Genomic DNA, 25,659 nt, shown 5'->3' with positions numbered 1-25,659 from the left:
AGCAACGCAGGTGATTCTCACACTAGTGAAAGCCACTTACTTTGGGGAGGGAGGTTCCCCCTATTCAGGAAGCGGGACTCCCACAATCGAAACAGTTGGGGGTGGAGACCGGGCACCTGTGGTTTGGTGTGTTCCCCACCCCCCCGCCCCACCACGCCCCAGGCGATTGTGATGCCGGGTCAAGAGCGAGAAGCGCGCAGCAGCTCCCAGCGTCTGCGCCCAGGCCAGCGCGAGAACAGGCGCTAAGGTGAGTTTCCTGGGTGGGACTCTCGGCCTTTCCCCGGCTTCCTCAGCCGGAGTCCCGCGCGGACGGACTCGGGTTACGCCGCGTCGCTCCCCGATCGCGGAGGCCGCGCTGTACGCAGGGTTTCCCCCGAGCCGTTCCGCTACCCCGGTTAGCAGCTTTCTCTTCCTCTCATCATCCGGCCCTCTCGACGCGCATCCGCCCCGCCCTGCTAACCCCCAGGCCGCGAGTGGGGTGCACGCGGAAGGGGCGCGGGGCGCAGGCCGAGGCCCGGGCCCCCGGTCGCCGCCGCAGCGGTCCGGTTGGCGCGCGGACCTCGGCCCCCGGCCCGCGCAGCCGCGGCTCCGTCAGGCCCGGCCCCTCACCCCGGCCGCGTCTCCGCCAATCGCCGGCCTCGCCCGCCGCCGCCGCACCTGCGAGGAGGAGCCCGCGCGCCTCCGCCGCAGCCGTCGCAGCCGTCGCAGCGTCCCCGCCCCGTTCCGCCCCCGTCGCGGCGCCCCCAGATCATCCGCCGCCGGCGTCTAGCTCCCCGCAGGCGAGGAGCGGAAGCCGCTATCCTGAGGCGGAGTTCGGGGCGCCAGAGACCCGCCGGCTGCTTAGCCGCAGTTTCCGGGCAGCCGCGGCAACGGCGACGCGCGGGGCCCTGGCGCCCCGCGGACCCCGCGACCCCGGGCGAGTGGGCGGGCACCCCGCACGGGCAGCCCAGCCGGGGCAGGCGGTGGCGGCGGCCGTGGCGGTCGCGCTCTGGCGCCCCGTGCGCCGCGCTCCATGCCGGTGTGGTGCTGCCGCTGCTCCCTGGTCGGTCATTTCAGGTGACTTCTCTGCCGGGGAGCGGAGGGGATGGGAGCAGGAGGAGGGTGGAGAGCTTTCCGGCTCCGCGGCCGTGCCGGGGCCGAGATGGGCAGACGCCGGGCGGGGTTGGGGTCGGGACGGGTCCAGCGTCGGGACCGGTCCGGGGTGGGGGGCGAGCGCCTGGACTGAGCGGCCTCCCGCCTCGGCAGCCGCTTCCTTCTGGTTCCTGCCTGATCAGGGTTCCCGCCTTGGCAGCCCCTGCTTGGGGGCACCTCGCTCCGGGGTTGGTGGTGGTGGGGGGGGGGGGTGGACAACATTCTCCTCTGTTGTCGCCTTTTTCCTCTCCTGGACCGGGCCAGTCACGGGGACTTCGAAACCGGCTAGACCTGGAGCGAGTCGGTTACTGCGACCTGAGACTTCGAAGTAGTGCAAAGTTTGAGTGAAGGGTTGCGAAGGTTCCTCCCTACCCCACTTTTAGATATTTATATATTTTTTTAAATAAACGTAATAGTCTAAGTTACTGCGTTTGAAAAGGAGATAGGAAACTGTTTTAAATGTGATGGTTTGGTTATAAGTAGGTGCTAACTTTGTTCTAAGATGCTTGTCATTATAAGAATATTATAGAAATTTGAAATAGGTGGCGATTCAGGATTCACATTATGGGAAAGTTCTTACGGATGATGAGGTTAGTGCATTTTAAAATAAAAGTGAGAATATGTTCTCTTGTACAGTTGGCAGACACTTAAAAAGTCAGTTATGGGGAGAAAGGCTAAAGGCACTTGGAAGTGGTTTTAACCCTATGGTGGAGAAATGTTAAACTTAGCGAAGACTTTAACAAATTACCTTACTTCGTTTGTATGAATGTGCTAGAATAATGATGAGTAAAATTTTTCTCAAAATACGACACTCAGATCAAGAGTTTTAAAATTGGAGTTCATAGAATTTAAGTGGCCATGAACTTGCATGTAAAGAAAGGTACAACTGATATTTTTGCTAAACTTTTAATGAAAATCGAGTATGTCCTTCAATTATGAATGTAAGCATCAAGTCAAATAGTATTTGTGACCTTGTCAACAGTAAAATTCACAAATACTTTCATATCACAGTTGCACATATCTAGAAATACTGTATGTTTATTCAAAATTACAGTAATTACACATCACCAGACTTGCTATTTAATACAGTAGAGAAATGTAAGTAAACATGTCATATGTTTACTTTTTATAATTCTATTTTAATGTAATTGGTTTCCTTGTAAATCCCATGTATCTTTTATGTGTGTAGTAATACTATTCAAGGAAGAGGTTCAGAGGTTTCACTAAATTACTAAGGAGTTTAAAGCACGGAGAAGTTTCAAAATTCCTGTTTTAATAGAGAGCAAAAGTCCAGACTTACCCAACTTCTCAGTGAGTTTTGTAGGGTATTTTAAATTGTGGATTTTTAAAAAAAATGTTTTATGTAATCAACTGCTGGATTTTAAGTTTTAGGCAACTTTGTTTGTTGACTGGTTTGAGAGTATCAGATCCACTTTGAAGAGTTTTAGAAAACAGATTCCTCCAGTGAAAACTTGTTAAACTGAAGCTCCTTGAGAAATAAACATGCCTTTCAGAAACTGCTGTCTAAACGCCTTTTGACGGCTTTTGGTATAGTTGAACTCTTAAGGACACAGGTTTGGGATTCATATCCATTCAGCTAACCCTAAGTTACGGCTACCATATGCTTACCACTTTGTACAGAAATTTGGAAGAGATAAATACAAAGTAGTTGGTATGTTTTGATCTTGAAGGATAAAGAAAAACAAGCCTTGCTAGCCAAAAGATAAAAATTTTGATTAATAAACCTTATTTCTGTTGTAAAAATAGCTATGTTGTAGCTCAGATTTAAAAAATAAAATATTTAAGACCTCTTCTTTAGGAAGGTGTTTATAATTTACTTGTGCTATTTTTTTTGAGCAATTTTATTAGGAACAAACCTGTATATTTTGACTCTTGTACAATACCTGAAAGGAATAGGTATTGTGATATCTGTCCACTGACTTTCCAACTGTCCACTAACTGTTCTATACCTACTGTTTTGGAAGATGAACAGTGTGACTGACTTCATTTGTGATGTTAGAACGTTTTTTTCATAGAGTAGTATGAATTTGATGACAATTTAGGATCATGCTTCCAAAGACTATAAAAATTCAGATAATAAACCATTTCATTTGAGTTTGAGTCATCATTAAAAGAAGTCTTGCTAGATGGGAGAAAGTCTTTTTGTTACCCAAAGTTTATGCCTGTGCCATTCTCTTAAATTTGTTTCAAGACTGGGTTCTAATATTTCAGGAACAAAAGGTGGAAGTTCTTTAAAATCTTTTTAAATATCAAATCGTCTTTATGCCTAATAGGGCAACTATTTTTGCATGTGTATAAAGTGCTGTTTACTATTTCCTGAAATGTAATAAAATGTTTTCTAACTTAGTATCCCAAATAAAGGAAAAGTAGATTTTTTATTACTCAAAATACTTGTTTCAAATATAACATTGGATCAAGTTGGATATCTCAAGTAGAAGTTGAAACTATTCAAAGACCTGTGATATAATATGAATGTATTATAAAACATGTGCAGTGATACGTGAATTATAACTTAGGCTCTGAATTATTTAGAAAGAATACTTACCAAGAGGCCTTTGTTTCATTGTTGCTTTATGCAAAACTAGTGAACCATACTTTGGTTTTTTGTTTGTTTCTCGATTCTGGTTTTCATCAATGTTAATCTGTATGAAACTTATACCAAATACCATGCAAGTTTATTATAAATAGTTTATACCAATATTTAGGTCATATACCATTATATACATACCAGTTTTATTATAGATTATATACATATTGTATATGTACAGATTATACTAATGACCAGTAGAAAATCAGATCTAGTTACTTACATTGTATGGAGAATTTAAATAAGCTAAAACTTTGGCTCTACTGAATGTACTAGAGTCTTGGAAGAGACTAAAGGTAAATTGCTGGAGGCCCACACACAAAACCTACTAGACTAAATGAATTAAGCAACATTGGAGAACACAAGATTAACATAAAAAATCAATCCTATTTCTACACAGTAACAATGAACATCTGACAGTGAAGTTAACAAAATTCCATTTACACTAGCCTCAAGAAAAATGAAATATTTATTCCTAAGTCTTAAGACTTGTACACAGAAAACTATAAAATATCATTGAGAAGAACTAAAGGCCTAAAAAAAAGGAATCCCATGTTCATGGATTGAAAAACAATATCTTAATTAAGATGGCAATATTTTTCAAATTGATCTATAAATTTAGTGCAGTCTTACCAAAATCCTAGCAGCCTTTGTTTTGCAGAAATGACAAGATCCTAAAATTAATATGGAATTGCAAGGGACCCAGAATAGCCAAGACAATTTAAAAAGAACAAATTTGGAGAATTCCCACTCCTAATTTCAGAGTTTACTACAAAGAAACCGTAAGCAAGACAGTGTGGCGCTTGCATGAAGATTAACATAGATCAGTGGAATAGAACTGAGAGTTAGAAATAAATCCTTACGTTTATGGTCGGTTCGTTTTCCATGGGATCATGAGACAAAGGGGAAATAACAGTCTCTACAACAGATGATTCCAGGACAGATGGATATCCACAAACAAAAGAGTGGAGTTGGACTCTTACCTCAGACATCACATGTGTAAAAATTAACTCAAAATGGATGAAAGTCTTAAATCTAAAAACTAGAACAATAAAACTTACAGAAAATAGGAGTAAATCTTGGTGATCTTGGATTAGGGAGTGGTTTCTTTTCTTTCTTTCTTTTTTTAAAGATTTTATTCATTTGTCAGAGAGAGAGAGAGCGCACAAGCAGGCAGAGTGTCAGGCAGAGGCAGAGGCAGAGGGAGAAGCAGGCTCCCCACTGATCACGGAGCCCAGTGTAGGACTTGATCCCAGGACCCTGGGATCATGACCTGAGCTGAAGGCAGCGGCTTAACTGACTGAGCCACCCAGGTGTCCCAGGGTGTGGTTTCTTAGACACCAAAAGCACAGCAGCAAAAATCGAAAAATTGAAACTTCTGTGATTCAAAAGACAACAAAGAAAGGGATAGACCACCCACAGAATGGGAGAAAATATGTGCAAATCATATATCTGAAAAGGAACTTGTGTTCTACATATATAAGGAATTTTTAAAGTTAATAAAAAGCCCAGTTTGAAAGTGGGTGAAGACTATTTCTACAAAGAAGAAAATACAGATGGCTAAAAAGCATATGAAAAGATGCTTACCATTCTTAGTCATTAGGGAAATGCAGGTCAAAACTGCAGTGAGATGTCATGTCACACCAGTGAGGGTAGCTAAAAAAGAAGTTGAGTGTTGGTGAGGATGTGGAAAAGTTGGAACACTCTTATATTGCTGTTGGGAATGGAAAATGATCCAGCTACTTTATTTTTTTATTTTTTTAAAAGGTTTTATTTATTTATTTGAGAGAGGGAATACAAGCAGGGGGAGCAAGAGTGGGGGAGAAGCAGGCTTCCCACAGAGCAAGGAGCCCGATGCAGGGCTCGATCCCAGGACCCTGGGATCATGACCTGAGCCCAAAGGTAGACGCCTAATGACTGAGGCACCCAGGTGCCCCGATCCAGCCACTTGAGAAGACAGTTCAGCGGTTCCTTAAGATGTTAAACAGAATTTATGACCCAGCCATTGCATGTACTCGTAAGAGATATAAAACTTTTATCCACACAAAATTTATGCATGAATGTTCACAGCATTATTTGTATAGCCAAAAAGTGGGAACAACTCAAATGTTCATCAGTTTGTGAATGAACAAAATGTTTTCTATCTCTACGGTGGAAAATTACTTAGGCATGAAAAGAAATGAAGTACCAATATATTCTACACTGTGGATGAAGCTGAAAAACATGCTAAGTGGACGAAGCCAGACACACAAGGCCACATAATGTGTGAGAGTTTCCATTTATATGCAATTTCCAGAACAGGCAAATCCAACAAGACCAAAAGTAGATCAGTGGTCACCAGTAGCTGGAGGGGAGGGAGAATGGGGAATGAGTTTTCATGAGTACAATAGTTTACTACTAACTAGTTTACTACTGTTATCATTTTTAGGGTGATCATATTTTTCTGGAATTAGTAGTGGTTGCAAAACCTTGTGATTATACTAACAACCCTGAATTGCACACTTGAAAAGGAGGAAATGTTTGTTAAGGTTTGAAGGAAACACCTCTTTGATGAACAAAAAGTTAAAGTGATGATTTTTAAATTTTTTTTTTTTTAATTTCCCGGGTTATATATATGGGAACAGCAATCTTTGAGGTGGGGATATCTGGAAGAGACTGAAGATGAGGTGTGCATCTTCTGAAAAAGAATTGTGGCCTTTACAGCCACCACAATATTAATCAGGTCTGGGTATCCAAAAGGACTTTGATCAGAAGCATCCAGAGGAAACCAGGGGACCTGTCCTCGCCACACATTCAGGAGAAATGTAAGAAATAGGCCCAAGTATAATACACTTGTTTGAGTTCAGTTGCCAAGAAGCAAAGCAGGCTGGGTAACTAGAATACCTTGATCTGCTCAGAGAAGTAGTTGGAATGATCTGAAAGGAATGCGTTCAGTGTAAGATGCTTCTTGAGGAGCAGGCATCAGTGTGAGGAGGGGCTTTCCCTAGTAGACCTATCCAAAGGGTATCTGATCTGACCCCAAAAGGCCACATATTATATGTTAGAGGAGTCCAAATATTTGGGGGTAGAGTTACTCTTCAGGAACGTTCTAGCCCCAAAAGGCCACGTATTGTTAGAGGAGTCTAGATATTTGGGATGGAGTTTATACCTTCTTCAGGAAAGCTGTCAGCATATCCTGGAGAACTCTACTCTATCCTAGGGTAGACTGGGACCTTGGGGGGTTATAGAGAAGAAGAAATTTTGGTCTCTGCCCAGTTCTTCCCATTTATCATTCTCCTCCAGGAACTGTGAGGCCTATGAAATAACTGATCCGTCTCATGTTTATCATTTTGTGAGTAGCAGTAAGCATACTCACCCATAGTTGGTACACAGTTTAATATTTCCAGATATTGGCCTGCTGCTGACTATATAAAGATGAAAAATAATTTGGGGATTCTGTTCTGAAGTAATCACTAGTGTAATGCCGAACATTAACTGTGCTCAGAGGCTACTCCATTTGTTTCATGAGCACGTCAGAATGCTAAAACTAGTTTCTACGGAGGCAACTAGGAAAGAAGGTAGATTGGAAATCAACATAAAGATATTTCCAAGTTTCAATATCTGAGAGCTAACAAGATGTATAAACCTCATTTCTTTTTACAAGAATACACAGTTTGTAATAGATAAGTACTATTAACCATTTCTTAAAATATTATGACTATTTTGTTCCAAATATACCCTCTAGTGCATTTACTTTTTTATTAACGAGAAAAAAAAAATAAAAGAGAAACTAGCCATTCCTAGGAAATCTCAGAGAATTATAAAAATCCCCAATACAGTGCTGTCTCTTTGGTCTTTAAAGATAGCTTCTTATTTAGAACTTGTGTAGACTTGTCTACATGGTACTACAGAGACATCAGCTAGCTCTTTAGGATTTCTGACATTAAAAGTGGTACAGGTTGACAGGTAAGCTAAGCTACTAATTTGAAAGCATTAATCAGAAGAATTTCTTTTTCTCATTTTATGGAACTATTCCATATTTTATGGCCTAAATAAAATCTGAATAAAGACAGGTTTTTATAAAGGTTGTACTGACTATATCTCTTCTTTTTGTTTCATGTTTCATTTTTTCTTTTTTTTTTAAAGAAACTATAGTGACACTGAAACCGAAGGAGAGATTTTTAATTCCTTAGTGCAATATTTTGGTGATAATTTGGGGCAGAAAGTTAAAGCTATGCCATTAGTTGAAGAAACTTCTTTACTAGAAGATTCATCAGTGACTTTGCCTGTGGTAATTATAGGTAAGTACTGCATTTTAACTCTTAAAATTATAATTCTGATGCTTACTACTACTATATATACATAGTTACATGGCACAAGTTCTTAGGATTGTATTGAGAAGTAGTCTTGGGTTTTTTGGTATGCTTAAGTAACCAAAACCAATAACCAGATCTTTGGAGAGAGTAATTGGTTTATCTGATAGTAGAGTCTGTGTTTGAATGTAACATTTTTTTCATTGAAGAATTGATACTGCCCTGTTGTGTTAAAAATACTGTCAGTTGTGTTAATTATTATGATAGTGTTATGGCAGTGATTATAACCAGGATTAGTAGAGCCCATACAGAGCATTCTGTGTACATTATGGGATTATGCCTTTCAACCCTAGAGCACTCTGTTGTGGAGTGAATACGGTCAGGGCAACTCAGAAGTTGAGTAACTTGTGCAAGCTAGTAACCGGTTCTCAGTTTAATGAATGTTACTGTGCTCTGCTATGGTGTGTATAATCATTATATATCCTTTGTACCACCTCAACATATAGGCATAGAAGATACTAAAAATTAAGCTATTAATGCAACCTAATTACTTCAGAATTATAGATGTTTTTATGAGTTTGTTTTATTGCATGTTTTTAACTTACTGTTACATACATCTTGCATCTAATATTCAAACTTACTAAGTCAGACAATTACTATGGTGTGAAGCAAGCTGCAGGAAAGAATTATGGGGCATAATATGCATATGGCATCTTTATTTTCTTTGAAAGCCCCCCCCCCTTTTTTTTAAAAGATAGATTTATTTGCGAGATTACTGTGCATGTGTGAGGTGGGGAGGGGCAGAAGGAGGGAGAATCTTCAGCAACTCGTTCTTTTAGTCTGGGAACAATGACCTGCTGAGCATGGAGATCAGAGTGGGGCTTGATCTCAGGTCCTGAGCCAAAATCAAGGGTTGAACGTTTAACTGACTGAGCCACCCAGGCGCTCCTGACGCCCGCTTTCAAAGTTAACAGGAAGGAGAGAAAAGTCCTGTCTTTTGACATATGAGGGATCCGGTAAACGGAGGGAGGGAGGAAAGGAGGCAAGCATGGTTTCTAGATTTGTCTTTAGGGGTGATGGTAGAGATGATTGTATGTGTAGTAGTTCACATTCAGGGTAACTTGGGACTAGACCTCATGTTCCATTTTCTCATTTTTGCTCGACACTGGTTTTTCATCCTGAGTGTGTTGGCATGAGTCAGGGAACCCTCTTTTATTCTAGCTGGCGATGGGTGGGTCAGAACAGGAAAAAGTACCATCATCTGTACCTGCCCACGTCACTCCCCCCAAAACAATCTGTGTTTTGCTTCAACTAGCCAAAGAGTAGCTTAACCCAGTGCACATAGGGCTGTGACTGCTGGCAAGAGCACTCCATCAGAGCAGAGAACTAATTTCCTTGATACATGTGTTTTCTGTTGCTGTCATAACAAATTTCCACAAACATAGTGGCTTTAAACAATGTACATTTATTATATCACTGTTCTATAGGTCAGAAGTTCAACCCTAGTGTCTGTGGGCTAAAGTCAGGATGTCAGCAAGACTGCATTCCTTTCTGGGGTCTCCAGGGTAGAATGTTTGTTTGCTTGCCTTTTCCAGTTTCTAGAGGTTACTCTCACTTCTTGACTGCTGGGCCCTTTCTCCATTTTCAGAGTCCACAGTGTTGGTTCTCTCTTAACTTTCTTTCATTTTTCCCTTTCCCCCTCATCAAAGCTGAGAAAGAGTCTCTTTTTTTAAGGATTTGTATAATTAGATGGTGTCCACCTTTATAATCCAGGTAATCTTCCTATCTCACAGTCCTTAATTTACTCATGTCTACAGAGTTATCTTTTGTTGTATAAGGTAACACTTTGAGCTGCTTGGGGTTAGGATGGGGACAGTCTTTGGGAGTGAGGGAGCATTCCATCCGTGTGTTTATTTGCCTGTGAACTGCCCGTTTGTGTTTTTTGCCAGTGTCTGTTGAGTGTTGTTTCTTTCTGATTTAAGGAACTTCTCTTTGCTTTGGATTCTAAGTCCCACTATTTTATATTTATTTAATATTTAGTTTAATTAATAGATTTTATTTTTTAGAGCAGTCTTCTACATGAAAATTGAATAGAAAGTACAGAGTTCTCAAATACTCTCCTTCTCCTGCCACCTCCAGTTTCCCATATTGGTGTGGTGCATTTGTTTTAATTGATGAACCTCTGATTATACATTTTATTAGCTAAAATCTGTAGTTTACATTAGGGTTCACTTTTTGTGTTGTACAGTTCTGTGCGTTTTGCTGAAGTGTTATGTATCTACATAGTATCCTATAGAATAGTCGTTTCACTGCCCCCTAAAAATCTTCTGTGCTCCATGTATTTATCCTGTCCCTCAACCCCCAACCCCTGGCAACCACTGATCTTTTACTGTCTGTGTAGTTTTGATTTATTTAGAATATCATATTTGTGGAATTACACAGTATAGAATTTTTTCATACTGGCTTCTTTCACTTAACAGCATGCCTTAAAGATTCATCTAGGTCTTTTCATGGCTTGGTAGCTCAATTCTTTTTTACCACTGAATACTATTTCATTTTATGGATGTTTGAGTTTGTCTCTGCACTTATTGAAGGACATCTTGGTTGCTGACGGTGTTTGACAATTATAAGTAAAGCCGCTATGAACATGCATGTGTAGGATTTTGCATAGCCATTGAGTTTTCAACTTATTTGGGTAAATACCTAGGGGTGTGATTGTTGGGTCATATCATAAGATTATGTTTAGCTTTTTAAGAAACTTCAAACTGTCTTCCAAAGTGGCTGTATCATTTCGCATTCCCAGTAACTATGACTGAGAGTTCCTGTTTCTCTAAATCTTTGTCAGTATTTGGTATTGCCTCTGTTTTTGATTTTAGCCATTTTGAAGGGTGTGTTGTCGTACCTCATTGTCTTATTTGCAGTGCTATAATCATACATGATGAGCATCCTTTTGTATGTTTGTTATCTTGTATCTTTGAAATGTCTGATCAGATTCTGTGTGCACTTTTTAATTAGGTTATTTTCTTATGGCTGAGATTCAAGAGTTCTTTGTATATGTTATGTTTTGCAAATATTTTCTCCCAGTGTGACTTTTCGCTCTCTTAAGTAGTGTCTTTACAGAGCAGAAATTTTAAATTTTAATGAAGTCCTGTTTATCTGTTTGTTTCTTCCACAGATGATCCTGCTTTTAGTGTTATATCTAAAAACTTAATATCAGACACAAGTCACCTAGATTTTCCCTCTTTTATGTTCTAGAAATTTAGAATTTTGTGTTTTGTATTTAGGTCTGTGATGTGTTTTAAATTATTTTTTTGTAAAAGATAAAAGGTTAGTATTCAGACTTCATATATTTGCATGTGGATGTCCAGTTGTTCCAGTACCATTTGTTGAAAAGACTGTCCTTTCTCCATTGGATTCCCTTTGCTCCTTTGTCAAAAATAAGTTGACTGTATTTGTGAGAATCTATCTCTGTGCTCCCTTCTGTTCCATTAATTTGTCTACTCTTTAATAATTTCCATACTGTCTCGTTGACTGTAGTTTTATGGTAGGACTTGAGTTTGGGTGATGTTGGTTGTGACTTGCTGCTTCAATATTGTGTTTGCTATTATGGGTCTTTCGCCTTTGCATTCAAACTTCAGAATTAGTTTGTGTGCACAGAGTAACTTGCCGGGATTTTTACTGGATTGCATTGAATCTGTAGATCAAATTGAGAAGAGCTGACATCCTAACAGTATCAAATCTTATTTGTGAGCATCTATTTAGATCATTGGGTTCTTTGATCAGAGTTTTGTGGTTTTCCTTGTATATATCTTATATGTGTATTTATCATCTTAAGTATATACAGCTGGATTCATATCCAACTGTGTGTGGTTGTGTGTGTGGGCACATGCACAGATTAAGCAGTATTGTATATTTAATTTCAGATGCTGCCTGGTCATTGCTGGTATATAGAAAAGATATCAGCTTTTGTATATTAACCTTGTATCATGCAATCTTGTTGTTCTAGGAGTTTTTTGGTCCATTCTTTGGGATTTTCTACACATAGAAATCACGGCTTTTTTTTAACAAAGAAGTTCTTTCCAAAGTCTGTATTTCCTTTTCTTATTGCATTAACTATGACTTCTGTCATGGTGTGTGTTGAGTAGAAATGATGGGAAGAGACGTCCTTGTCTTGTTCTTGACAAAGCATCTAGTTTTTTACCATTTAAGAATGATTGTTAGTTGTAGGTTTACTGTAGATACTCTTTACCAAGTTGAGGAAGTATTCCTCTATTTGAGTTTGCTGAGGTTTTTTATTTTTTTAAATCACGAATAGGTGTTGGGTTTTGTTAAACGCTTTTTCTGTATCTTTTATCTGTATTGATACTGTCATATAGTATTTTTATTCTTTAATTTTTGTCTCTGTTTTGATTCAGGGAAATTAACTCTTTGCCTCAGATCTTAACTTCCAATATTTCTCATTTGTTTTTAATTTTTATGAAGAAAATGGTTTACTTTCCTTTCTGTCTTTTTAAAGGCTTCCCACTTCAGTATTGTAAGTAGAAGTAGTAATCCATTTTCTGATATTCTTGGATTTTACGTTTCGTATTTACATCTTTGAATTGCTTTTATTTGGGGCACAAAATATTAGAGAATGGAACAGAATTTTCTTCCTGAGGCTAGCAGTTACCCCAGTTGGATTAGATTTTTGGTAGATGGAGATAATAGAGAAGTGAAAACCTAGACTAAAGGAACCACAGAAATGGAGCTAGTTCACTGGGGTTCAAGAAAAAAATCCAGTTTGGCTTTAGTTTAAGCATATAAAAATATAGGAAGACGCCATTAGGAGATGGGTCTAGAAAGATGATTGAGAACAGAACACGGTGAGCACCGGCTAGTCAGAAGCAAGCAGTTAAAGTTTTCCAAGTGGAGGGAGTAGTATGATGAGGACCTTGTTTTATCAAAATTCGTCTGAATGTAAATGTGAAATGATTTTGGAATAGGTGTATCTTAGGACAAACAAGGGACTTTTCGTCTTTTGAGAGTAGAGGAGTGACACAAAGACAACTGAATGGATATAGTGACTAAATAGATTTAGAATCGGAATCTGATTAATTTAGGATTTTGTTAGCACCAAACTTTGAGAAGGGATGGGATTTAAAGGAGAGGGCACCTAAATGAAGGAACTCATGAATAAGTGTTGTACACATTGTGATTAAATTAGTAGTAGTTCAACTAGGTGGAGTAAAGAAGTGGCTTATGGAAATGTGGGATGTATTTTTGGGCAAGAGGTCAGTGTACAGGTGTAATTCAGGGTCTGTAGCATAGAGACTTAAAGCTTCAAGTAGATGAGACTCCAAAAGAAAACCGAGAAGACAAAAGTCAGTATCTTATGAATACTTGGTTTTAAGAGTTTAGAGAAGGAAGACAAATAGGTAAGGGAGAAAATGCATCTTTGAGAAAAGCCAAGGAATAAGAATATTAAGACACATGATGCACCTTTTTTTTTTTCCAATAGGAAATGGACCCTCAGGAATCTGCCTTTCTTATATGTTATCAGGCTACAGACCATATTTATCATCAGAAGCAATACATCCAAATACAATCTTACATAGTAAATTAGAAGAAGCAAGACATCTTTCCATTGTTGATCAGGTATTTCTTACATGTCAATCTTTTGTTTTGTTTGTTTTTTAATACTCAAACAAGGTTAGTTTTCTACTTATATAAGCATTGTATATCTCAGTTGGAAGTCCTTTCTTCTAAATAATATTCTCTGTCATTTTTATTTTCAATTTGCAAATATATTCTGTCAAATTACTTCTGTTTATTTTACTGAATTGATGAGAGCAGAATTTCCCACATTATTTCCTCGTGGGAGTTTTAATAGGTGCTCTGTGTTCAGATAAGTTTTGGAAGTGCCGCTTTTGTTACTGGGACGTTACAGTAGACATACTAAGGCATATTAATGTATTAAATGCATCTTCAGGAGTTGCAGTAAAAGCAGTCTGATTAGTTTTGTTGAAATCCAGTCTTTTCCTATATTCATTTGACCAAGAATCTATTAAGCTCTCAAGAAACATCAGTGTTTTATAGCAACATTATCTGGGAAATGCTGGATTAGAGTAATGGCTTTCACTATTGCAACAGCTGAGGTTTTTTGTTTTTATTTTTTTGGTTTTTTTCCTTCAAACTCTGCCTTCTTTCTTTCCTTTTTTGAAAAATTCATTCAGGACTTAGAATACTTGTCTGAGGGCCTTGAGGGCCGATCCTCCAATCCAGTTGCAGTCCTTTTTGACACACTTCTTCATCCAGATGCTGATTTTGGTTATGATTATCCATCCGTTTTGCATTGGAAATTAGAACAACATCATTACATCCCTCATTTAGTTCTTGGTAAAGGTCCACCTGGTGGCGCTTGGCATGTGAGTATGTTTTTTTTCGCATTTTATAGTGTATGTGAGTTATATGTCATCTTGATAAGACCATTTGAATTTTGAAACATTATGATATACAATGCTGTCATACATTATGTATGTTTACCATACATTTATCTGAGAATTTTAATGCCATTCAATAAAATTTTATATTATCAGACATTATAGAAGTTTACCAAATTTTTATCTGAGAATTTTAATGGTGTACAATAAAATATGGGTTACTAGAAGTTAAACTGAATTTGATTACTAGTATAGTCTTAGAATAAGCTTCTCTATACTATTTTACAAGAACTATATAAAAAATATTTCAACGTTTTGCACAGTAAAAGTTTTAAATTCATATCAGACTATAAAATCTTACACAATATTTCATACCAGTATCCATTATTTATATCTTAAGTGAAAAATAGATTGTAAAAGAAAGAAGTATTAATATGCTTGGGCTGCTATAATGAAATAACCCTAGACTGAGTGCCTTAACAACAGATATTCATTGCATGATGTGGAGGCTGGGAAGTTCAAGATCAACGTGCCAGCCTGTTCAGCTCGTGTGAGGGCTCTTTTCCTGGTTTGCAGATAGCACCTTTCTTGGTGCATGCTCCTTCCTCCCTTCCGCCTCTCTTCTAATAAAGCCACTAATCCTGTCATGAGGGCACCACCCTCATGACCTCATGTAGACCTAATTACCTCTGAGAGGCCTCATCTCCAAATACCATGACACTGGGGGTTAGGGCTTCGGCGTATGGATTTTGGGGGTGACAGAAATTCAGTTCATGGCAAGGGTTAAACCAGAGAATTGATTAACATAAAAATTCAGTGCATTTTGTTAGGGGTCAGGAACTTAATAATTTTTCTTTTCTCCTGTCCTTAGCCCTTAGTATGGCATCTGGTGTGTAGTGAGCATTTGTTATACAAATAAATGTTAAATACTTTTTGCTGTTTTATGAGTAAGGATTTCATCTGAATTTTAACATTAAATATCAGCTCTTCTTTAACATTAAATATCAACTTCAGTTGAATATTCCTATATTAGTTCAATGCTGTATGTCTAAATAGTTATTTACATTTAATAAGTGACTGTTGCAGTGTATTTGGGGGACTTTCCAACTCCTTTCTTACTCTTAATTTCCTTAATGGTAAGGGATAGCAACTAACAGTATCTGTGCCTTTTGGTGTTTATATTTGTGCTATTAGTGAGTAGCATTGTTAAATGATATTTCTTGAAAAAGCCATAATGTATAATACTTCTCTAAATTCCTGATGATTTTTTGTACTTACATTTTCTTGCTTAGAAAAATGTACAGACAATAATCTGTTATTTCATTTTTTCCACTTATGTATAGGAAAGTTGAAGGATGGATAAGCCCTGATTACTAAAAACACATTTGAATCAGTGGCAAAGCTGAAATATACTTAAAACTCGCTGAATTTTTTTCATGCATCATATAGGATATCCATTAGAATAGGGATATAAATAAATGATATTTTACCTATTATCCGTTTTCAGGCATCACTTCTATGCAGTTACCTGACTTTTCCAGACATAATTATTTATTCCCTCTCACCTCTGCATTCCATGCCTTAATCTTGAAGCTCTTGACTGTGGTTCTATGTTTAGACAGCCCTCTCCCCTGCCATGCTTCACATACATGCTAGTTAACCTCAGTTATTACTCAGGATATAAGTTCCCTAAGTCATTTGTCCTCTTTATAGTCCTTTCTGTATAGTTTTCTACTTCTCTTGTGGTCAAATTTCTCACCACTCTCCTTACTTCCAGACTTTCTAACAGTGTACCCCTAAAACTCCATTTGCTAATAAAACTTTTGTTTACTCTTAACCATTTCGATTATTATATGCTGCTTTTACTCTCTTCCTTGAAATCTTGCTTTCCTGAAGATATTCTCGCTGCAGCCCCCTGAAGCGGAGTCTCTTCACTTCCACATGGCCCCATGTCCTGTCCTGTCAGGTTGAGTAGTGAGGTTAGGGTTCTCTTTATTCCCCATCACTCTTCTGTCAGAGTCCCTGTTCCTTTGAACAAGTTATGTCATCTTCTTGCTCCTTGACCGTTCCAGATTGTCCCCGTTTTTGAACCCGTAGAACCTAAGTCACGGTTTTCCATTGTATCCAAGTTTTCTTGTCAACTTGAGTACCTTTTTACATGTATGACCCAGAAGCAACACCTTAAACTTTTCATCTCTTAATGTGTTCATTCTCAATAATCTCCTCTTCCATTCCTCCTTAGATACTAACTCCAGTGACTGCTCAGTGAAACCGAAATTTTTAAATACCTTACTTGATGATCACAACTTTTTATTCTTCCAGCTGCATCATCCAGTTACACTGTACCTAGTCTTCAAGCACAGAGAGCTTGAGGCTCTGATCTTAACCTCCTTACCTACCCAGCTTAGGTTCTGTAGTCTCTCGACCCATTGTCCTGCTATCACATGGGCTTGGCCAAAAAAAAAAAGCAATTTATATAACTGTCTACTTTATCTTTTCCCATACTTAAGCTATTAAACATTGTCAGGAAAAAAAAAAAGTTGTACAGCTGTAAAAAGTATTCTTCAGCTTCATTTGGGTCCTGAACTCTACTTGGTAATCCTTTGCTATTTCCTTGTTAAATATTCTTCTCAAATCTCTATCCCCTTTTTTCACTTTCCTACTTAGAAATACTCTTGATTCTTAGAAAATAGTATCCATCAGGATTGAACTTCCATAATTTTATGCTAAAACCTGCAAATGTATCTGCATTCGTGCTACCTCTTTGTTTCTTATCCCCTGTTGCTGTAGAAGTGGTATGACTTCTATCTAAGACTAACCTTCCAGCTATATTCGGGACCCGTCTTCTCTAAGGATATCGCTTATTTGATTTTCCCCTTCTTGTATCTTAAGTTTCTCTGGCAGCTCCTGTTTATCAGTATATAAATATACTAAAATTATTTTCTGTTACTAAAAAGTTTTTATGTGTTAGCTTATCTGTATTCTTTGCTTTAGAGCCACCTTCTTGAAATAGTTACCTATCCATTATTATTATTATTTTTTAAAGATTTTATTTATTTATTTGAGAGACAGACAGAGAGCGATAGCACGAGCCGGGGAGGAGAGGGAGAAGCAGGCTCCCCACCAAGCAGGGAGCCCGATGCGGGGCTTGATCCCTGAACCCTCGGATCATGACCTGAGCGAAGGCAGACGTTTAACCGACTGAGCCACCCAGGCGCCCCACCTGTCCATTATTTTTATGCCTTTGCCTGCTGTTTCTTAGCTGACTTCACTATAGCTTCTGTCACTGCCTGCCTTTTCAGCTTTTTATAGGTTGGTAACTTTCTTTTTTGCTCAGTTTGATGGTCTTAAACTTTATCTTTCCTGACCTCTGCAACATTTGACAGTGATACTACCTCTCTTAGATTCTCTGAACCTTTCTTCTCCTGCTTTCCTTCCTGTTAGTCACTCCTTTTCGTTACCTTGTGGACTCTTCTGTAAACTCTGTGCCAAGCCATGGTCTTGGCTTTTTATACTCTTCATTCTCCCTGGCTTGTCTAATATACTTCAGTGACTTGCATATGAATGTTGAGTGACTCTCAAATCAAGATCCCTGGCCAACATTGCTTTCTCTTACATAGTCACCTAAATACCTTCCCTTTATTATCCCATAGGTGTTCTCAACCTCAGCATGCCTACCTAACTAGTCATCTTTATCATCAGATTTCTTCCTTTCCTTACCATGGAGTAATGGCACTGGAATGTAGTTACTTAAGCCAGAAACCTTCCTTGATTGTTCTTGCCTCAACTCCTATTTCAAACCAATTATTTTATCTTCTCCATTCTTTCTCATGAACGTACTGTGAGTCCTTTCACCCTACTTTGCCCCATCATAATTGTACTTGGCCATCATCTTTGACCCAATTACTGCAAAGGTTTCCTACTCTAGTCTTGTCTTCTTGAGTACAATCTCTATACCAAAGCCAGAGTTACCTTTCTATAATAACACATTTGAATGTTACAGCCATGCATAAAACCCTGTAGTTGTTTGCAATTCATCTAATGAATAGTATGCGCGCTCATTATTAATGTATTTTACCATAGCCTGGGTTATCTAGCCCCTACTTGGCTTTCTTGCTTTACTGCTTTCTCACATTCCATGCTCCAGAATATTCTTTCTGGGGTTCTAGGTTCAGGTGCAGGCTTGTAGATTCACTGGGACTCACAGGACTCCTTTTGTACTTATGGTGATAGTTTATACAGTGAAAGAATACAGATTGGAATCATTAAATCATTAAAGGGGAAAAATTTAGGGAATGTAGTCCAGGAGAAACAAGCTTCAGTTTCTAAGTGGTCATTTTTAGTGGAGTTGCAGGAGGCTACACTTAATTCTCCCAGCAGTGATTTGTGACAGCATGTGCAAAGAGTTGCCAATCAGGTATGCTTACCGACACCTTGGTGTCCAGGGTTTTCTGGGTGGCAGTTATGTAGAAAAGCAGCACCCATGTGTGTGACTCCTCTGCCTCCCAGAGCAAACACTGGTATTTACCATAAATCTCATTGTTAAGATAAATTTACAGTCACTGTACAGTTGCAGGTACAGCAGGGCCCAAGGCTTCTGGCATACAAAAAGTCACTCATCGGGTAGAATATTTCAAGAGCTCAGGGGTTTTTTCCTACGAAGCAGCCAAAAGCCACTCCTAAAGACAGACCTTTCTTAGTAATATGCACAGTTTAAGCAACCCAAGCCTGTTAATACTTTTTTGCATAAGGCTGAACTTTTTAATTTTTTGAAGGACACTGCTGTTCTTTCTCTTTGTAAAACTCACATAACATCTTTATTCTGCCTGGAATATTTTCCCTAATGGTACACTCCTCACAGCCCACTTGCGTCCTTTAAGAAATAGTCTTCTCTTTCTGTATGCCCTTAGTACTTCTGTCAGGTTTGTGTCCCTTAATATATTATAGTCTCCCTGACAGCAGGCACTCATGGCATAAGGATGACAAGGAAGACTAGGAGAAAAATGAAGAGATCCAGGGACTAGGGCTCGCAACTAACTGGAAGAGGTGGTGCTGTGGGAATAACATTTAGATTATTGAAGTGCAATATTAGTGCCTTAAGGTTTTTTTGAGTTTCAGATGAGACAGTTACGGCTCCAGGTAAGTTCTGTATATAATATATTCTTAACAGTTTCCCTTGTGATGTTTTCCATCTTCTTGGTTCACATCCTAGTATCAGGCCCAGTTTGCCTCAAAGCAAGTAGCAGCTTGCCACCTTCTCTCCCAGGGGTCTACACACCGTCACAAATAATAGGCTCCGTAAGGCCCAGCACATAGTGAGTGCTTGGAAATGTTAGTCATTAATAATAACTATAATAATAAGTACCATTCCCAGTACTGGGTTGTACTGAAGCAGGGCAGGAAGAGTTAAGAAAAAGCCATAGCCTAAGAGAGTTGGTTGAAAGAGATCATTGAGGTCATCGGGACAGGTGTTATTGGCCCTTGGGCTTTTTGTTGCTGTGTAGTGAGCAAAGCAGAAAGAAGTAGAACAGGGGAGATTGAAGGGGTCACTTTCTTAAAGGCAACATTAGCTTGAGCAGTGAGTCTGTTCTTAATCAGATAACCACTGCTTCTTTCCCTAGTTTTAGAAAATGATGTTATCCAGACCAGCTTAGACTTTGTAATTATAATTGATGGAGGGGGGAGAGCTGTTTTGCTCTGCATTTCTTTAAAAAAATCTGTTAATATTAAAATAGATGTATATCTAAAGTGTTAGAAATTAATGAACTTTTTCCTTTTGTTTAAAAAGTGAAAATACTAACTTGTTCCTGTAACATATTCTGTGTCTGGATTATATTATTATAGGCTGAAGCTATTAACATTGTGTAGGCATCTGGAAATACTATAAACTTGTTTTATAAGTATGTAACTTTATGAAAGGAATATAGATCCTACAGAATAAAAGTATTTGTAATTTACACAACCATTTAGAACTTCTTTCAGCTATCCTTATCCAGACTCTTAATTATAGTGAATGAAGGGGGAGGAGTCAAGATGGCAGAGAAGTAGCAGGCTGAGACGACATCGGGTAGCAGGAGATCAGCTAGATAGCTTATCTAACCATTGTGAACACCTACAAATCCAACGGGAAATCGAAGAGAAGAAGAGCAACAATTCCAGAAATTATAGTGAATGAAGATGGATTTGGTTTTTTAAAAATCCATGTTACTGCTTACATGTGTTTGTGCATTTTTTATTCAAACAGAATATGGAAGGTTCCATGTTGACAATCAGCTTTGGAAATTGGATGGAGCTACCTGGACTTAAATTTAAAGATTGGGTATCTAGCAAACGAAGGTAAAGATCAAACTGTTAGAGTTCTTTGATGTACAGTGGGAAAGTCTATCAGTAATTTCAAAATATTTGTGAATTCTGTCTTAGAGGAATAATACAGATTTATGTGTCTTTCAGATAAAATCTCTTTGTAGCAGTGATCATGAGCTAGTTTCCATTTAGAGATGTTACAAAACAGATTGGGTTCCTTTGCTTTTGTTAATTATGGATTTATCCCACTTTCCTATTAAACCACTGTTTAGTTTCTCATTCACTCACGAATCCTTTCTACACTTATTCTTACCAGTTGATATACAAGTTTGTATATGGATATCTCATGTATATATACCTATAATGTTTGCCTTTCAGAGTAGAAGAGTATATATGATTAATAATTTAGAATGATGGACTCAGCCAGAATCTGTGATGTGATTGGTTACCCTACTGGGTACTATAGAGGTAAATACTTATTAAGAAATGTGAAAATAGAAGTAAGTAAGACGAAAGCTCTACTTGGAAGAATACAAGTTTACTTGGGGGGAAAATACCTAAAATTTTAAAAAGAGAAATAATACGAAAAGCCTTATTTTCAAGGAGAGTAGTATTAAATTAGATAGGAATTGCTAATACAGAGAATCTGATTTGCTCAGAAACAATAAAGCAAAGCAGGAAGTTAGCCTTAGTTAGATTAGGAGTGCTTGACTTCCTGTTAGAAACTGTATTACTTCATAGAAATTATCCTTAATTTGAGAAGATTTAAGGAGAGCAAAATCAGGCCAGCATGATTGTTGAAATTAAACCTTTCAGATATTCCTTTTTTTTTTTTTTTTTTTAAGTTTTATTTAAGTAATCCCAACACCCAACATAGGGCTTGAACTCATAACCCTGAGATCAAGAATCACATGCTTTTCTGACTGAGCCAGCCAGGCCCCCCCCTTTTGGATTTTTTAAAAATGAACTTTATATGGGTTTAAAATGAAAAGTAGTAAAGTCAGGCAAGTTGTACAAGTTCTTGATTTTCATAAGCAAGCAAGTGAAAATTGCTCAGCATTCTTCCTTTTGTGATATGTGCAAAAAAGGGGAAGCTTTATGATTTTTTTTTTTTTTTGGTGCTAGAAGTGTTCATCATTTTACATTGGGCACATTGTATATTAAAGTAATTTGTGAAAAAGAATGTTGTGATTAAATATTGGCTTCACTTCCTGCCTTTGCATAGTGTTGACTTTTAGATCTTAAGAGACTGATTCTTGAATCCTGACACTCTAACTTCTAGTGTTGTGAACATGATCAAGTAACTTAAACTAGCTGTTAATTTCCTCATTTATAAATGAAGATTACAGTAGTAGTAACTACTACATAGGGTTTCTGTGTAAAGTGAGAGTTAACATTTTAAATCTTAAATTTTAAGAAAAACCTTTATGAACTTCTTCCATTTACAATTTGTAATGAATTATGTGAAATTATTTGATATGTCTTTACTGCTACTTATTTATAATTAGGGCCCAGGGTTTAGGGATACTAATGCCTATTGCTTTAAAGTTCAAGTAGAAAATGAAAGAATCTGCTCTTTATGAAGAGTACATTCCTGTATTTATAGATATCTTTATGAACAGGAAAACAATGTTTTATGTACTTAGGATCTGGTCAGATTAGCTACCTTTATGAATAAATAAATGAATTAAAATGTGGAAATACAGACTTTTACAGTCTATCTCACAACTGTATTCAGTCTACATACTATTCAGTCTATATCCTGTAACAGACTGCATTAGATCATAACAGATTTTGCATGTCTAGTATATATAATTCTTAAAGATAATATACATGGTCTTGACATGATTTTTCGTGACTTGCTATTTTCCTAAAGTCTGAAAATTCAGATCAGTCTTCTGAAAAAAACCATCCTATGTCTATCTATGCAAGGCACTGGGGAAACAGGTGCATTAAAATACAGTCTCCACCCTCATAGGACGTCTATTGATAAAACTAATTCTTTAACATTTTTAACTAAAGAAAAAAGCTTGCTTGCTTTGTAAAAGGATAATTTATAGCTAAGACAGTCCAGACGAATTAAAAAGGTCTCTATAATAGCTTACTAGATGGAGCAGGAATAATCATGAAAACTAATACAGTACTCTCCTCATAGGTATTTTTCCTTTTCCTTTTTTTAGGAACCTAAAAGGAGATCGAGTTATGCCAGAGGAAATAGCTCGCTACTATAAACATTATGTAAAAGTCATGGGTCTTCAGAAGAATTTCAGAGAGAATACTTATATCACCTCTGTATCAAGACTCTACAGAGATCATCAAGATGATGATGATGGACAAGACAGAAATATTTCAACACAGCATTTACAGATAGAGAACTCTAAATTTATCAAGAGAAATTGGGAAATCAGGGGTTATCAGCGAATAGCGGACGGTTCCCATGTTCCCTTCTGTCTCTTTGCGGAGAATGTAGCTCTGGCAACTGGAACATTGGATTCTCCTGCCCATCTGGAAATTGAAGGGGAAGATTTTCCTTTTGTGTTTCATTCCATGCCTGAATTTGGAGCTGCTATAAGCAAAGGAAAGTTGCGTGGCAAAGTGGATCCAGTGTTAATTGTAGGTTCTGGGCTTACTGCAGCTGATGCAGTACTTTGTGCTTACAATAATAATATTCCTGTGATTCATGTATTTCGCAGACGAGTAACTGACCCAGGCTTAATTTTCAAGCAGCTTCCCAAAAAGCTTTATCCAGAGTACCATAAAGTCTATCATATGATGTGTACTCAGTCATATTCTGTAGACTCCAGTCTTTTATCTGATTATACCAGCTTTCCTGAGCACCATGTGCTTTCCTTTAAGTCGGACATGAAATGCATTCTTCAAAGCCTCTCTGGATTGAAAAAAATATTTAAGCTCTCTGCGGCAGTAGTACTGATAGGTTCTCATCCCAATCTGTCTTTTCTGAAGGAGCAAGGGTGTTACCTGGGCCATAACTCAAGCCAGCCAATCACATGTAAGAATAATCCTGTGGAAATAGATGCATATACCTACGAATGTGTTAAAGAAGCCAACCTTTTTGCATTGGGTCCTTTGGTTGGAGACAATTTTGTTCGATTTTTAAAGGGAGGGGCGTTGGGTGTGACACGCTGTTTAGCTACAAGACAGAAAAAAAAGCATTTATTTGTTGAAAGAGGAGGAGGAGATGGCATAGCTTAAAGTGAGTTTATAAGTAATTTATATGGACAGTTAACCATTAAAGATTTTTCATAGTGGTTTTGCAGTGTACTAGCTTGAATTTTCTGGACTTGAATGAACTAGAAGAGAGCCTCAAGCTATAGTAACTAAAGTTACAAGAACTTGGTGTCCTGATTTATATTTTATCAAAGGTGTCACTGTCAGACAAATAGAAACACTGCCAATTTGGTACAGTTTAAGCTTTCACTTAACTAAAACATTCTTTTCTTCCAAGACTTACTTTTTGTGATCATTTGTGGTTATGTTTGATTCCAAAATCTTATAGCCTTGAATAATCTATAAAACCATACAGTATATTAGGCCCGAGAGCATCTCTACTATACTTTAGGTCACCTTGCTGCTCAAGGGTGGTCTAAAGACCAGCATTAGCTTCATTTGTAGCTTGCTAGAAATGTGGACCCTCAGGCCCCACAATAGAATTTTTAAATCAGAAACTGCATCTAATGAGATCCTCAAGGAATATGTATGCTTATTAAAAAGTTTGAGGCACACTGGTCCAAAAGAAATTGTGATGTAAGTTATGTATGCTGGGAGTGGACAGGGTAGGAGGCATTTATAACTCAGGTTTAATTTATATTGTATTATCAATTTCTATAAATCTAATTTATTACCAAATATGGTATTTTAAGAAAATATTTTTATTGTTGAAACCTTGATAAGTACTTCATATTCTTAGCTTCTAATAATTTAAACAGTCCAATAATGTTGGCATACACTTATGTATGTATCTTAACAGGAACCTGCCAAGATACTTTTGGAGATTTATTCTCTAACTAGCCTAACAATCTAATTTGCAATTCAATAAATTGTGAATGAAACTGCTTATCCCTGTGTGAATATTGAGTTACTTTCTGTCGTTAAAACTAACATTTGGGCATAAATACTTCTAATATTATAATACTGTTTGGTTATTGCTAGAATTATTTAAGGTTAAATCTTTTTTCTATTCCCATGCTGATTACTTGAAATCTGTTCATTGGAGATGACATAGTAGCTTATCCTATGGTTATTTATTGAATTACATGCCCTGTCTTCATTTATTTAGATGTGTTTAATGTCTCTATTTTCACAGAGGTCTCCAGAATTTGTAGTGTTAGGCAAAAAACTGATTTCTGAAGTTCTTCATGGCAAATTGAATTTCTCAGCCTTCTTTTTTTTTTTGTAAAATTTATTTAATCTGGAATGTGTTTATTGAATGTTTTTTTCCTTAATATAAAAAAAACTGTAATGTCCATATTTTGCTGTCCAGTTGCAGTGTTACATGCTTACAGGACCATAATTCACCTTAAAACATCAAGGTTTGTAATACTTCGACAAGTAGGTGTTTCAGATAAGTTGATGAATTCTTACACTCTTGATATGTGTCATGTCTGATTTAGTTTGGACTAGAAATGATGTAATCCAGTTTTAGTTAACTATAATGTAACTTTCAAATTTCACACCTATTGAAATGGTTGTAACATCCTCTGACTACATACGATTGAGCATACTCTTGCTTGTCCTTTTGAGCTCTGAATGAGTTGGGTTGGATCTTTTTCTTACTGTTACTTCTAAAGTGAAAAAACTGACATCTTTGTAAGATTGAGAACTGTTAAAATCCCCTTGTGTCTCAAAAGTTTGCTTTTACCCAGATAGCATTTCTGTAATGAAAGCA

General features: G+C 37.8%; 1 protein-coding gene across 1 annotated transcript; it reads left to right on the top strand.

The window, feature by feature from the left end:
* OSGIN2 (oxidative stress induced growth inhibitor family member 2) lies at positions 1-25,659 on the top strand. The gene is made up of 6 exons (XM_080801363.1): positions 1-247; positions 7,865-8,019; positions 13,529-13,665; positions 14,244-14,435; positions 20,695-20,786; positions 22,934-25,659. Exons 2-6 carry the CDS (start codon positions 7,953-7,955, stop codon positions 23,964-23,966), a joined length of 1,521 nt encoding a protein of 506 aa, XP_080657489.1. The 5' UTR covers positions 1-247; positions 7,865-7,952; the 3' UTR covers positions 23,967-25,659.

This window comes from Martes martes (assembly GCF_963455335.1).
Source record: "Martes martes genome assembly, chromosome: 4".
Taxonomy (NCBI): domain Eukaryota; kingdom Metazoa; phylum Chordata; class Mammalia; order Carnivora; family Mustelidae; genus Martes; species Martes martes.
The sequence above is the reverse complement of the archived record's forward strand: the minus strand, read 5'-3'. Positions and strand labels throughout refer to the sequence as shown.

What these genes read in the sequence shown, in the direction of transcription:
- OSGIN2 (XM_080801363.1), top strand. Translation starts at nt 7,953, where the DNA reads ATGCCATTAGTTGAAGAAACTTCTTTACTAGAAGATTCATCAGTGACT. An exon ending in TTTGCCTGTGGTAATTATAG is followed by an intron (nt 8,020 to 13,528) that starts GTAAGTACTGCA and finishes TTTTTCCAATAG; the next exon opens with GAAATGGACCCTCAGGAATC. An exon ending in TGGGTATCTAGCAAACGAAG is followed by an intron (nt 20,787 to 22,933) that starts GTAAAGATCAAA and finishes TCCTTTTTTTAG; the next exon opens with GAACCTAAAAGGAGATCGAG.